Source organism: Pan troglodytes, chromosome 3 (genome assembly GCF_028858775.2).
Source record: "Pan troglodytes isolate AG18354 chromosome 3, NHGRI_mPanTro3-v2.0_pri, whole genome shotgun sequence".
NCBI classification, from domain to species: Eukaryota; Metazoa; Chordata; class Mammalia; order Primates; family Hominidae; genus Pan; species Pan troglodytes.
The window spans coordinates 3,283,805-3,297,370 of record NC_072401.2 but is presented as its reverse complement, the minus strand read 5'-3'; the positions used below and the strand labels follow the sequence as shown (position 1 = coordinate 3,297,370).

Below are 13,566 nucleotides of genomic sequence, written 5' to 3'. Positions count from 1 at the left end.
TGCCGCACCCAGCAGGAGTCAGAAGGTGACTCGCCACTATGGCCGTCTACTCACATGCAACAGTCCATGCAGAGGGCAGCTGGGGGTGTGCATTCGGAGGCTTTGGGATAGAAAGCAGGGGAATAACACTAAGGGCAGGGGACAAGAGTCAGCAGAGAACACGCCAGGGAGCCACAAGGGAAAACTGCTTAAGAAAACACTGAAGACTTAAAGAAGAAACTTTAGTGACTTGAAACCACTGGAGTTCACAACACTAAAATACAGGTTTAGGACTGAAGTGTCTTTTTGTGCATGAAGTATTAAGAGTCCCTGAATATAATTTGAATTAAATAAGAAGAGCTCCTATTTGTAGGTTAATACATGTAAATTATTGTGTATTTTTGCTATATATGGAGATATACTGGAACTACTGCGGAGTTACATTACATCTTAAGCAGTTTCAAGCAGATAGTATTACCCGAATTTTAGTAATGCATTCAGTGGACTTAGGTTCAGACTACAAGAAAGTGAATAAGGAAGGTTCGCTTTACACCTGGGTCAGAAAGGCTGGATTCCCAAAGCCTCCGAAGCCCCAGCTACCCAACTTGCTCTACGTCATCTAACTATGAACAGTAAGGTAGGCACAGACCAAGCAGTTGGTAATACAGCTTGGCACGCAGACACCGGACGAGAGAGACTGCAGCAAGGGTTTCACGTGATCGTGTGTAATGTTCGTCCACACCTTAGTCTTCGACTTGGGACTGCTTCCATTCTGCCCTTCCTCGGAAGCTTCGTCGCCCCGGCCAGAGTTCAGCCATCTTGTCTTCTCCCGCTGCTGCTTCTGAAAACTGTGTCTGAGTGGGGAGCAAGTGCCCGAATCACCGTCACTAGCAAAGGAGTAACCTGTGACACTAGCAGGAACCTCCACATCGCTGTATTTTTTAGACTTCTCTCTCAGAGCAGGGTATCGATAAGGGTAGCCAGTTCTGTAGCCCTAGGGTCCAAGGAGAGTGAAAGACAGTCAATATTCCAGATCTCAAAACAGGGTTTCACTTTGGAAAATCATGTGGAAACATCCACAAAAGTTGAACACATGCATACCCTATGACTCAGCAATTCCACTCCTAATTTTACACCCCACAGAAGCAAATGTGTTCACCAAAAACCAGGTACTAAAATGTGGACAGCAACCCTACTCCTCGTAAACCACAACTGGAAACAACCCAAAAGTCCATCCATATAGGAGATGGATAGTCTAGTGTCTTCATAAGAAGGCTTATAGTGACACAATGTGCTCTAAACCAACCACGTGGATGACTCTCCTGAAGGCAACGCTGAGTGAAAGAGACAACCTGCAAAGAACATACACCATGTAATACCATTCATTAAAAGTGCAGAAGATGCAAAACAACCTTTGTTTTGGTTGTCCTGGGAGACAGGACAGTTGTCACCCCTGGGATGGGACAAGTGAACTGAAGGAGGTGCTGGGAGTGTTCTGAGGTGCTGCTACCGTTGCTCTTATTGACTGCTGGTTATACAGGGGGTTCAGTTTTTAAAAATGAACAAACTGAACACTTGCGGTAGGTGCACTCTCCTGCTTACATATTTCAACAAAAAATTAAAGTTGAACACCCAAACAGGGCTTACTTGCTGCCAGCCACTGTGCAGGTTATATTCATCAACATACTTAATAGACTTTTACCTCTTAAGTTACAGTTTAAATACTGTGATAATCTTTAGGTAAGTAAGGTAAATAAGTATACCTCATGACAACTGGTTCTCAGCAAAATTACTTTACGTCTGAATACAACAACATTCAAATTCACCTCCAGCTCTGCCTCATGACCATGTGCTCTGTGGTAAAAGACAGCCCCACTTACTTCATGCCTCTACTGGACCAACTCATCTGCAGAGTCCTCCCACAGACAGCATCTCTAAGGGCATGGACGGTGTCCTCTGCATCTCTCCTGGCCAGTGCTTAGCACTTGGTAAGTGTGAGAGACAGACTTCACAGTGGCCCCAGACCCCCAGCTCCTGTAATCCCCTCCCACCTTGAGCACCGGTGAGATCTCTGACTTGCTTCTAAGTAGCGGAATTCACAAAAGGTGATGATGGGCTGTATCACAGAAGAGTTTAGCACCTATCTTATAAGAGTCTCTGTCTCTACTGCTGGCTCTGAAGAAGTAAAGCTGCCAAGAATGCTTCAGCCCTAAGAAAAGGAATTCTGTCCCCAGTCTAGAAGAGCCTGGATGTGGATCCTCTGAGTCAAGTCTCCTGATGAGAACCTAGCCCTAGCCAACACCCTGAATGCAGCCTTTATGAAACCCTAGGTTGAGTTCGCTGTGCCTGGACTCCTGCCCTACAGAAGCTAGGAAATAAATGGCTGCTGCTCGAAGCCACCAGGCCTGTAGTGATTTGTTGCCCAGCACAGAGAGGTAATACAGGGGATGCTGAAGAGCTGTCTGCTCAACAACCTAACAGATTCGCACCTGAGCCAAGTCACTCGCAGCACCTTCACAATACATCACAAGAGAATCAGGACTTGGAAGGACTGCACAGGGTCAGACATACAAGACACTTCAGTGGCCTGTGCCCTGCTGGCTGTGGTACTCTAGAAACATTCCTCTCAATTCAGAATTCTCTCTCCCCTCTGGGTACTGCTCTTTTTTGGGGGCCATCTTCATTACTAATCACTCTTTCAATATTTTTTTTATTTTTTTAATTTAATTTTTTTTTTTTTTGAGACAGAGTCTCACTCCGTTGCCCAGGCTGGAGTGCAGTGGTGCCATCTTGGCTCACTGCAACCTCCGCCTCCCAGGTTCACGCTATTCTCCTGCCTCAGCCTCCTGAATAGCTGGGACCACAGGCACGTGCCACCACACCCGGCTAATTTTTTGCATTTTTAGTAGAGACGGAATTTCACTGTATTAGCCAGGACGGTCTCAATCTCCTGACCTCATGACCCACCTGCCTCAGCCTCCCAAAGTGCTGGGATTATAGATATGAGCCACCACGCCCGGCCTCCTTTTATTTTTTTGAGATGGAGTCTTGCTCTGTCACCCAGGCTGAAGTGCTGTGGCTCGACCTTGGCTCACTGCAACCTCTGCCTCCCGGGTTCAAGTGCTTCTTCTACCTCAGCCTCCCGAGTAGCTGGGATTACAGGCACCCTCCACCACACCTGGCTAATTTTTGTAGAGAAGGGGGTTTCACCATGTTGGCCAGGCTGGTCTTGAACTCCTGACTTTAGGTGATCCGCCTGCCTTGGCCTCCCAAAATGCTGGGATGACAGGCGTCAGCCATCGCGACCGGCCTACATTTTTTAAAAAAGGTTAATAACGATCACGAATGGAGTTGTTTTGGGTTTTATTTTCATAATTGTCCTCAGAAAGATAAGGTAAATGTCTGTACTGGCAGTTTTCCCATTTCTGAGCATGCTTTGTTGAGGAATAATAAAAGAGAATGACTCTGCCATAAAGACTATCTGCAGAAAAACACAGTTCTTATTAATTCAAGTTTCCTTGTGCTTAAAGAGCCAGAACTCAGTATCTCCACAACTTCAGAATAAACCACCCAGGACTCATCAACACCATTTTATCCTGAAACCATATGGAATTTTCTTTATTCTTCCCCTTTAAATGCTGTTAAACCAAAACCAGAAGTAATACTCAGACCTCAGAACTACTATCTGGCTTGTAGTTAAAACCATGGATTTGGGTCAGGCGTGGTAGTTTACACCCATAATCCTAGCACTTTGGGAGGCTGAGGTGGGAGGACTGCTTCAGCCCAGGAGTTCAACACCAGCCTAGGCAACATGATGAGATCCTGTCTCTACAAAAAAAAAAAAGAAAGAGAAAATATATATGGATTTGTTCCTTCTCTGAGAAACTGAAATTATATCTTGATTTTTTTTGGGGGGGGGACAATTTAGCATTTTTTTTCTAACTGTAGAAGTTCAAATGAAATATATCTCTCTTTTTGAAATTTTTTTATTTTTTGTGGAGAGGAATCTCGCTATGTTGCCCAGGCTGGTCTTAAGCTCCTGGTCTCCCACCTCAGCCTCCTGAAGTGCTGGGATCACAGGAGTGAGCCACTGTGCTCGGCTGCAACATATATTATAGTGTGGAAATTGGCAACTATTCTCTACTCAGTTATTAGCAAACAACATATATGCCAACCCCGATGCTAAATTAAAACATGGACTATGATTAGTGATTGCTGTCTAGTTTATTTCTTATAAACTATATGGCCTTCTAATATTAAAACAATCTGTACACATTAAGGACATTGAGTAAACATTCATCATGCTTTTTGTAATGAATGTTTTACTTATTAATCATTCATCCTTATCTTCCTTCCCTACCAAATCAGAGTTTCTGCCTGATTTTGACTTCCCCCTCTCCGCCTTCTAGGATGTGCTTTCAGCACAGTCTTTGGTGGCTGCTGTGCATTCTGACCCCCTCTCTCTCCTCCCTCACACTGACTGTAAGTAGAAGAGCAGCAAAATGTCGCCGTATTTACCAGGAGGCAGGGGCTGTGTGACTGGGCCAACCTCAGCCCTCCTTACCTTGCATAGCCATGCTGGATGACCTGGCTCCTGACGCACACCTGGGCCATGGCTGCCCCACTCTCAAGCTTTCTCCAGCTATGAGTCCCTGCAGCTTCACTACCCTGGCTGGCCACCCAACTCTAACTGCTTCTTCAGCCTTCTTCGTGAGCTTTTGCTCCTCTTCCTACCTCCTTGACCAATCGGCACCCACCTCTGCCTGCAAGCTCTCATCATGCCTATGACTGCACAGATCACAGGGGCAGGGCTCATTTGGGAATCGTTTGTCCATCTCTCTTATTAGGTCATAAACTCCTGAGGGCAAGAACTGTGTCCTGTTCATGACTCAACAGTAGACAGTCAATTAATGCAATCAACCTCATTGACTATATGAACTCAAAAAGTTACGCTAGACTCTGCCTTCTCTGTTCGTCCCTGTGTCACTGATTGAGTCTACTCCACTGACTGAGTATCGCGCCCAGGCAGAAAACCCTCAGTTCCTCCTTTCTAGCGGACAATATTCATCCCAAGTGCAAAGAATTTCAGTAAGAACATTTAACATAGCCTGAATCAGACCTATGAATACTTTTTATTCCAAACCTTCAGGAAAGTTAAACTTCCTGCCTCCTGAAGCCACCCTGCCTCCTGAAGCCACCCATCTCATCTGTGATCTGTGATCTGGTCCAAGGGCCACGCCTGTCTTAGGCTGGAATGTGTCCACTTGTCCAGTACTGGCTGGCAGCATACAAGGATACTGGCCCCTCTGAAGCCTTCTTTCCCCACACTGACATGTCCTCACATCTACACCACTTGAGGTCATGTGGCGTTAGGATGGACCATCGTGACCCCCATCTAAGAGGTCTGATGTGCAGCATGGAAGGGATCTGCTCCAGAGCCCTGTGTCTGATGATGTGGCTGCGGGACTGAGACCCCAAGGGCAGTGTTCTAATACAGCTCTAAGAACTGAGTATTTAATGATCCTGGTAAAGTCAAGATGAACCTGAAAGGTGCACCGTACGGTGCATGTTCCCATCTCCCCACTCCCACTGTCTGCAGCTGTGCTGTGGCCTCTTCATCCTGTCATCCTGTTTTTTTCCAGGCTTTCAAACTCAGGCTAAGATCCTACCTATTCTTTGAGGTCATTTCCAAGGGCTACCTTCCACATAAAATTTTCTCTCCAGTCCTTGCAAAAGAATGAAATTCTTCACGGCAACCCTGTAACACAGAACACATCCTGTGTGTCCGCCCTCCTATCACAGTGTGGGCTCACTTTCCCTGTGTGCTGCAGGCCCCATAAGCCCGCCTTCTGGACCATGCCGGGCTCTGTGTCCCTGCAATAAGCAGCTGAGGGGCTCCCACACTGTGGACAGGGAGTGGATACCCATGGAACACAGTCATCAGGCCCCAGACAGCCAGGATTTGCTGTTAAGACAAAAGCCTAAATACCTGACTGACCGATTTCAAAAGTGCCACCTCTCTCGCTTGCTTGTGGGATGGTGGGGACTGAGCTGACACAGCTGGTCATCCAGCTGCCTACGCATTCTCTGTGCTCTTGTCCCCACTGAGTCCAAACACAAGGTTATCTTTAAAAAATAAAACAATACCAGGAACCCTTCACCTCTACATTTTATTGTAATTTACCTTAGAAGTTAACCCTAGTGCTTCTTCATGACTTTGAAGGTGAAGGTATTCAGATACTGCATAAAAGACAGCAATCGCACTTGCTATAAGAACACCAACACTGATGCTTTTAGAACAAAAGGTTTATCATCAAGTGGTGGCACCATTCTTACCAGATTATCGAGCATCCGCATGAGGGCTTCAAATTCCTGCTCACCAATCTGCCACTTGAGAGGCGATCCAGTGCCTTCCCCTACCGGAGACCCTGGGGAACGGGACTTGGCTTTGTACTTCTCAGGATTCAGCAGGACTAAGTTGTCTGGTCCTCCTGCACTGGCCAGAGTTCGAACCTTTTCCAAAACACACACAGCATGGCTTGAGTTCCTTACTGAGATCAAGAGGGTCAGATGACTTGAATAAAAATGTAGGTTTCAAAAGAAACCAAATCTCTAGAGTGTAAGAATAAAAAATGTAGAATGGATAGTGACAGACTGATCACAAGGTTACTTTCAGAAGTATTTCTTTAGCATGACAAAAATATTGGGCACCAAAGTTGGCAGAGAAATGAGAAAACACAGCACCTTTCAGGATCCTACAAAGGACTTGGGACCTCACTACACCACAGACATAAGTCAAGAAGCAGAGGGGAGAACGTGAACTAAGGGCTGACAGAGTGGAGGGGAACTCACAGCTGTAAGCTGCAGGCAAGTCTCTGAGTCTCTACCTCTTTATACCTGCTTTTTCAAAGAGTACTGTGGGGGTCATGTGACATCACACATGTGATGACACACACTAAGCACCTGATGCCAGGCCTGTACACACCAGTACTCCATAAATGGTAGTGACTGACATATTTGAAAATTTAAAAATTAGAAATGAAAAGCCCAGTAATCCTTTGCCAACTTCAATCAGTGAAACAGCATTTGTCCTGATCAAGTCCCAAATCCATGAGCTTATCTTTGGCAAAGAGATTGCTCAAAGACTCCTCTCCTACTCGATAAGTATCAAAAAAAAAAAATCGATGTGAACCCCAGACACATCTAAATAAACTGTAGAGTGACTGGAATGGCTGTCCCCTACCTGGATCTCACAGGCAACCACAAGGTTATGGATGTAATAGAAGGCCTCCTCAACGCTCTCTCCAACTGACACGAGCCCATGGTTCCGGAGAATAAGAACCTGAGGGGAAGCATGAATGCTCTGTGGAGCTGGGCGGGAAGACTGGTCCTTTGCTTTATTCTTCTTTCTGCTGTAATTTAAATACCAGATTAGATGCCTACTGACCTTGCTTTTAGGCCCCAGATTTTTCTGAATCAAAACTTTTTCCTCTTCATCAACCAGAATGCCATGGTAGTCATGATAAGCCACTTCTCCAAGGGAAAGCGCCTCCGGGGAGATTGGCAAGAGGCCACATTTCATTGCAGAGACCTAGAGACCAAATGGTCGCCATGAAGAAGGAAAACCTGGGGTTACACAATGACTGATGATATGGTAAATGCTTTCCTCGCAGAAATAAAATGGGAAGGGAAATGTTTTTGTCCTCTTCTTGAAAATCAATCTATGAACTTAAGACAAACTTGGTTTCCAGTGCTAACAATTCACACTTAAAAACAAAACTACCCCTAAACTGGGAGAGCCTCAAAAGAAAATCCACATCTTTCTAGACTTTTTCCCACTGATATAAGTGCTATGTAAACCTGGATTTAATTATACAATGAGCACTGCATCTAGTGCAAGGAGCAGACCACAGACTCCTCTGAGGACTCAGTGCATTTCAAAAGAAGGCTTCCCATCAGGTATGGTGGCTCACACCTGTAATCCCAACACTCAAGAGGCTAAGGCAGGTGGATCACTTGAGCCTGGAAGTTCGAGGTCAGCCTGGGCAACAAAGTGAGACCCCCGCCTCTACAAATAATATTTTTAAATTAGCCAGATGTGATGGCATGCACCTGTAGTCAAGAGGCTACTCTAGAGGCTGAGGCAGGAGGAATCCTGAACCCAGGAATTCAAAGCCAGCCTGGGCAACATATGAGACCCTCATCTCCTTTAAAAAAAAAAAAAGGAGGAGGTTTTCCAAGTGCTCTAAAGTTTTTCTGTACTTTTTATCTTAGGTTGTAGATAACATTGAAACACCTAAAAATTAGGTGAAAGCAAATTTATACAAGTTTGTATATATATAATATAATTATATATATACAATTTATATATAATTTTTTATATAATTTCTCATATAATTTCTCTACATGTATTTAAGTAAAATTGACTCTCAAAGAGAAAAATCTAAGTGTTCATAGAGTCCTTAAGTTTCCTAAAATTCCCCAGAGTGGCCTCAGAATATGCCATTTTTGAAGGTCTTCTAAAGAGAAGGCCTATAGACAGCAACATTATGACCCTAAAGTAACAGGCTCCAAAGATTCAAAAACTATCTTTATCAATTCCATAGAGAAAAGTTAACCTAAAAAGACAATACCACATTTAACTCCTTCCAAAGTATCAGCTCTCATACAAGAAGAAATTTCCTTACCAAGCAAAATTATTTTGATAATTTTTAAAAAGAGGCTGGGCACAGTGGCTCATGCCCATAAACCCAGTCATCTGGGAGCCAAGGTGGGCAGATCACTTGAAGCCAAGAGTTCGAGACCAGCCTGGTCAACATGGTGAAACCCCGTCTCTACCAAAAAGTAAAAACATTAGCCAGGTGCAGTGGCGTGCACCTGTAGTCCCACCTACTCAGGAGGCTGAGGTGGGAGAATCGTTTGAACCCAGGAGATGCAAGTTGCAGTGAGCCAAGATCGTGCCACTGCACTCCAGCCTGGGAGACAGGGTGAGATCCTGTCTCAGAAAAACAAAAAAAACACGTTACATGATAGCTGTTCATAACCATACTGTCAAAGGTACCTTTAATAGTTCTTTAAAATCCATAAATATTTTAGTGGCTGGAGTGACATGCATTCTTTCAGGAAAAAAAAAATCACATCATTCACACAATGATGTATCTAATAAAACCACGATGTTGACATAAAAACCATATGTTCAGAGTGAAACAAACCAGAGGTAATGTTCATCCAAATAATCCAACACACGTGACATTAAAACATCAAGATCAGGTCAGGCGTGGTGGCTCATGCCTATAATCCCAGCACTTTGGGAGGCCAAGGTGGGCAGATCACTTGAGGTCAGGAGTTCGAGACCAGCCGGGCCAACATGATGAAACCCCATCTTGACTAAAAACACAAAAATTAGCCGGGCATGGTGGTGTGCACCTGTAGTCCCAGCTACTTGGGAGGCTGAGGCAAGAGAACTGCTTGAACCCGAGGGGCAGAGGTTGCAGTGAGCTGAGAGTGTGCCACTGCACTTCAGCCTGCGTGACACAGCAAGACTCCATCTCCAAAAAAAAAACCAAGATCAATTAAAATACAGCATTACTGGGCCGGGTGCAGTGGCTCACGCCTGTAATCCCAGCACTTTGGGAGGCCGAAGCGGGCGGATCACGAGGTCAGGCGATCAAAACCATCCTGGCTAACATGGTGAAACCCCGTCTCTACTAAAAATACAAAAAATTAGCCATGCGAGGTGGCAGGCACCTGTAGTCCCAGCTACTTGGGAGGCTGAGGCAGGAGAATGGCGTGAACCCGGGAGGCAGAGCTTGCAGTGAGCCGCGATCGCGCCATTGCACTCCAGCCTGGATGACAGAGCGAGACTCCGTCTCAAAAAAAAAAAAAAAAAATACAGCATAACTGAATCAATAAGGTCATCTGTTGTACAATAAACCCCAAAAGTCCTTATATAAAATTGGTGATAAAAAGCATACTTCTCAAGTACTGTGCTTTCACATGACATTGAGCAGATAGCCTGCACGTGCACTTTCATACGGAGGGGTCTGGGGCTTTGTCAGAGCGGCCCGTTCACACCAGAAGGGGTAAGGCTTGGTGCACAGCTGAGGAGGAGGGTTCCTGAGCAGCTTGGAAGCTAAGCCTCGTAACAGCCTGCACTGCCTGTGTCTCCTCTCCCAGCCGCTCCTTTTCTTCTTCCCCGTCACAATCCAGCCTGGGTCCCGCTGGTTGGCTGCGGGGAGCTGGACAGGTTGGTTTCTAGGCCTCAACCTCTCCCTTTCCCCAGCTCGTCCCCACAGACTGTCCTCACGTTCAAGTCTCCCACACCCCAAACACCCTTCCCCGAGCCCACAGCACCCTCCACCCACCACCCCAGCTTGCCCTCTCCTTCTTTTCCCATTCTTCTCGAACGAGATGCCTGCTTACTGCTGTCATTTTGCATGTCCCCACAGTCTTCAACACCCTGAAATCTTACCTCTCCCTCAATTCTCTATGACTTTGTTTTGTTTACTGTTATTTTATTTTTTTGAGACAAGGTCTTACTCTGTCACCCAAGCTAGAGTTCAGAGGCACAACCATAGCTCACTGAAACCTCAACATCCTTGGCTCAAAATCTTCCCACCTCAGCCTCCCAAGTAGCTGGAAGTACAGGCATGCACCACACTGGTTAATTTTTTAATTTTTTTTGTACAGACGGGGTCTCACTATGTTGCCCAGGCTGGTCTCCAACTCCTGGGCTCAGCAATCCTCCCGCCTCAGCATCCCAAAGTAGTGTGATTACAGGCATGAGCCACCATGCCCGGCCAATTGTTAAATCTAATAGGCATTTTCAGACTTATTACATGTTTTTCCAAATTAAATGGGATATATGGACCCCTTAAAAGGAAAAAAAATTATTTTAAGAAAGTCAAACTTAGTGGTACACCATTTTTTTTTATATTCAACAAAATTAGTTTTACTGACTATAAACAACAAGGGCAATTCAGAGGAAACGTGCAGTGCCTTTCACTAAGCAGCTTTAAAACTTGAGATGCTACCAGGGCAGCCACTCACCGCAGCCCCTGCTGGGGTGTGAATGTGCACAACGCACTTCACGTCCGGGCGTGCAGCATAAATTGCAGAGTGTAAGGTGAAGCCGGCTTGATTTACTCCCAGATTAGTGCTTCCACGATCTACTATATCTCCTTGTAGATTGATCTTAACCTGAAAATTAAAAAATAAAAATTTAAAATACCAAGAGGACTTCATTTTTTCTTTTTTTTTTTTTTTGATAGGGTCTGGCTCTGTCGCCCAGGCTGGAGTGCAGTGGTGCGACCTCGGCTTACTGCAGCCTCCACCTCCCAGGTTCAAACAATCCTCCCACCTCAGCTTCCCAGGTGGCTGGGACTACAGGCGTGCACCACCATGCCCAGCTAATTTTTGTATTTTTTTGTAGAGGTGGGGTATCGCCATGTTGGCCAGGCTGGTCTCGAACTTAAATACTGGAATTACAGGCATGAGCCACTGCACCCCAGCCTAAGAGGACTTCAAATTACCCTAACTAGAAACTATTCAAACTCAAGGTTACAATATTTGTAACTTCTCTCAAAGGTTTTTCTCTAACTGAACACACCACATAAAACATAGGCTCTTTCTTGTTTCTTGGGTTTTACATATTTAGCTGATCCGACGATGTTGAATGACCTAACATGACCTGCACATACAAGCTGCTAAAGAGAAGGACATTCTTACCAAACTGGATGCAGTCACTTCACTGTAAAGAAGCCCAAAAGGGACAATGAGGAAGTGTTCCTGCTCGGAGTTCACTCTGGTCTGTGGGGAAAATGACTGAATTAGCTCAAAGATCCAAGTGAAATTATTTGCATCTCTTTCAGGCTACAAACTCACGGGTTTGTTCAGAACACTGAGTGAGCTATGCAGGGAAGCGTCCATGCACAATGCCTGTCACGAAGCCAAGGGGTACTGGAAGCTTTCCATTATTCTACTGTACTAATTTATCACATATATGAAGTGCTTCTTGCTCACGTTCATGATAACTGACTTTATAGAGGGAAAAAACAGTTTCACACTAGCCTTCTGACAGGTCAATAAATTACTGCTGGGTTACTCTATCGCACTTTCTGGTGGCTACTAGTGTCAAAGGCAAAAAGGTGTCACTCCTCAGGGATATAATAATGAAAACCAAAACTTACATTGTTTCTTTTTTTTTTTTGAGACAGGGTCTCACTCTGTTGCCCAGGCTGGAGTGCAGTGGCGTGATCATGGCTCACTGCAACTTCTGCCTCCCAGGCTCAAATGATCCTCCCACCTCAGCCTCCTGAGTAGCTGGGACTACAAGCGCACAATACTGTGACTGGCTAATTTTTGTATTTTGTATAGAGACAGGGTTTCACCATGCTGGCCAGGCTGGTCTCAAAAACTCCTGGGCTCAACTGGATCTGCCTTCCTTGGCATCTCAAAGTGCTGGGATTACAGGCATGAGCCACTGTGCCTGGCCAAAACTTACTTTTAAAAAGTCAAACAGAATGTCCTTTTTTTTTTTCCTTGCTGCAGTAGGCATTGACAAAATGAATTTTTAAAAATACTTGACACCTAGGCTGGGCACTGTGGCTCAAGCCTGTAATCCCAGCACTTTGGGAGGCGAAGACGGGTGGATCACTTGAGGCCAGGAGTTTGGGACCAGCCTGGTCAACATGGCAAAACCCCGTCTCTACTAAAAAAATAAAATAAAATAGACAACTTAGCCGCCTGTGGTGGCAGGCGCCTGTAGTCCCAGACACTCAGGTGGCTGAGGCACGAGAATCACTTGGAACCCAGGAGGCAGAGGTTGCAGTCAGTCATGATCATGCCACTGCACTCTAGCCTGGGTGACAGACAAGACCCTGTCTCAAAAAAATAAATAAAATAAATAAAAAATAAAAAAATAATTAAAACCAACTTGTATCCTTACTACTTGATCTGGTTTTTTTGTTTTTTTTTTTGTTTTTGAGATGGGGTCTCACTCTGTTACCCAGGCTGTAATGCAGTGGCGCGATCACGCTCACTGCAGCCTCAACCTCCTGACTCAAGTGATCCACACATCTCAGCCTCCTGAGTAGCTGGGACTACAGGCACAAGTCATTAAGCCTGGCTATTTTTTTATTTTTTATTTTGGTAGAGATGGGGTCTCACTAAGTTGCCCAGGCTGGTCTTGAACTCCTGAACTCAAGCAACCCTCCCGCCTCAGCCTCTCAAAATGCTAGGCTTACAGGTGTGAGCCACTGTGCCCAGCATAATCCATTTCTTAAGTCTCTACAACACCACATCCTCATTGCCTTCGTTGGTTTGCCTCTTCCACAGTATGTTTTTCTCTCCACAGTAATTAATTCAATGCAGATTTGGTTTACACTATGCATCAAGCATATGCTAGACACTAGGAATACAGCAGTAAAAAAGAAGAGACCTGCCCTCAAAAATATTCATTCTAGTTTTTATAATGATTTTAATATAGGCTCAAAAGGCTTCCTAAAGATTAAGTTCAAATACATTTACTACTGGGTTAAGGAACCCAGAATCCTAACTAGGGTCGGACAGTTGGAGCTGAGTGTTTGT

General features: G+C 45.1%; 1 protein-coding gene across 15 annotated transcripts in view; it reads right to left on the bottom strand.

Moving 5' to 3' along the window:
- The window catches only part of ADD1 (adducin 1), an 86,248-nt gene that overhangs the window by 24,279 nt on the left and 48,403 nt on the right, over positions 1 to 13,566 (bottom strand). For 9 of the 15 annotated variants that reach the window (XM_024355928.3, XM_009447250.5, XM_001150514.6 and 6 more), the window contains exons 5-10: positions 11,707 to 11,787; positions 11,029 to 11,178; positions 7,427 to 7,570; positions 7,223 to 7,321; positions 6,316 to 6,492; positions 722 to 973 (exon numbers count right to left, since the gene is read on the bottom strand). In XM_024355928.3, the coding sequence (XP_024211696.2) occupies positions 722 to 973; positions 6,316 to 6,492; positions 7,223 to 7,321; positions 7,427 to 7,570; positions 11,029 to 11,178; positions 11,707 to 11,787 (903 nt within the window). Of the gene's footprint in view, positions 1 to 628; positions 974 to 6,315; positions 6,493 to 7,222; positions 7,322 to 7,426; positions 7,571 to 11,028; positions 11,179 to 11,706; positions 11,788 to 13,566 lie in introns of all 15 variants that reach the window. The other 6 variants (XM_009447251.5, XM_009447248.5, XM_001150180.6 and 3 more) reach the window with 1 other exon arrangement.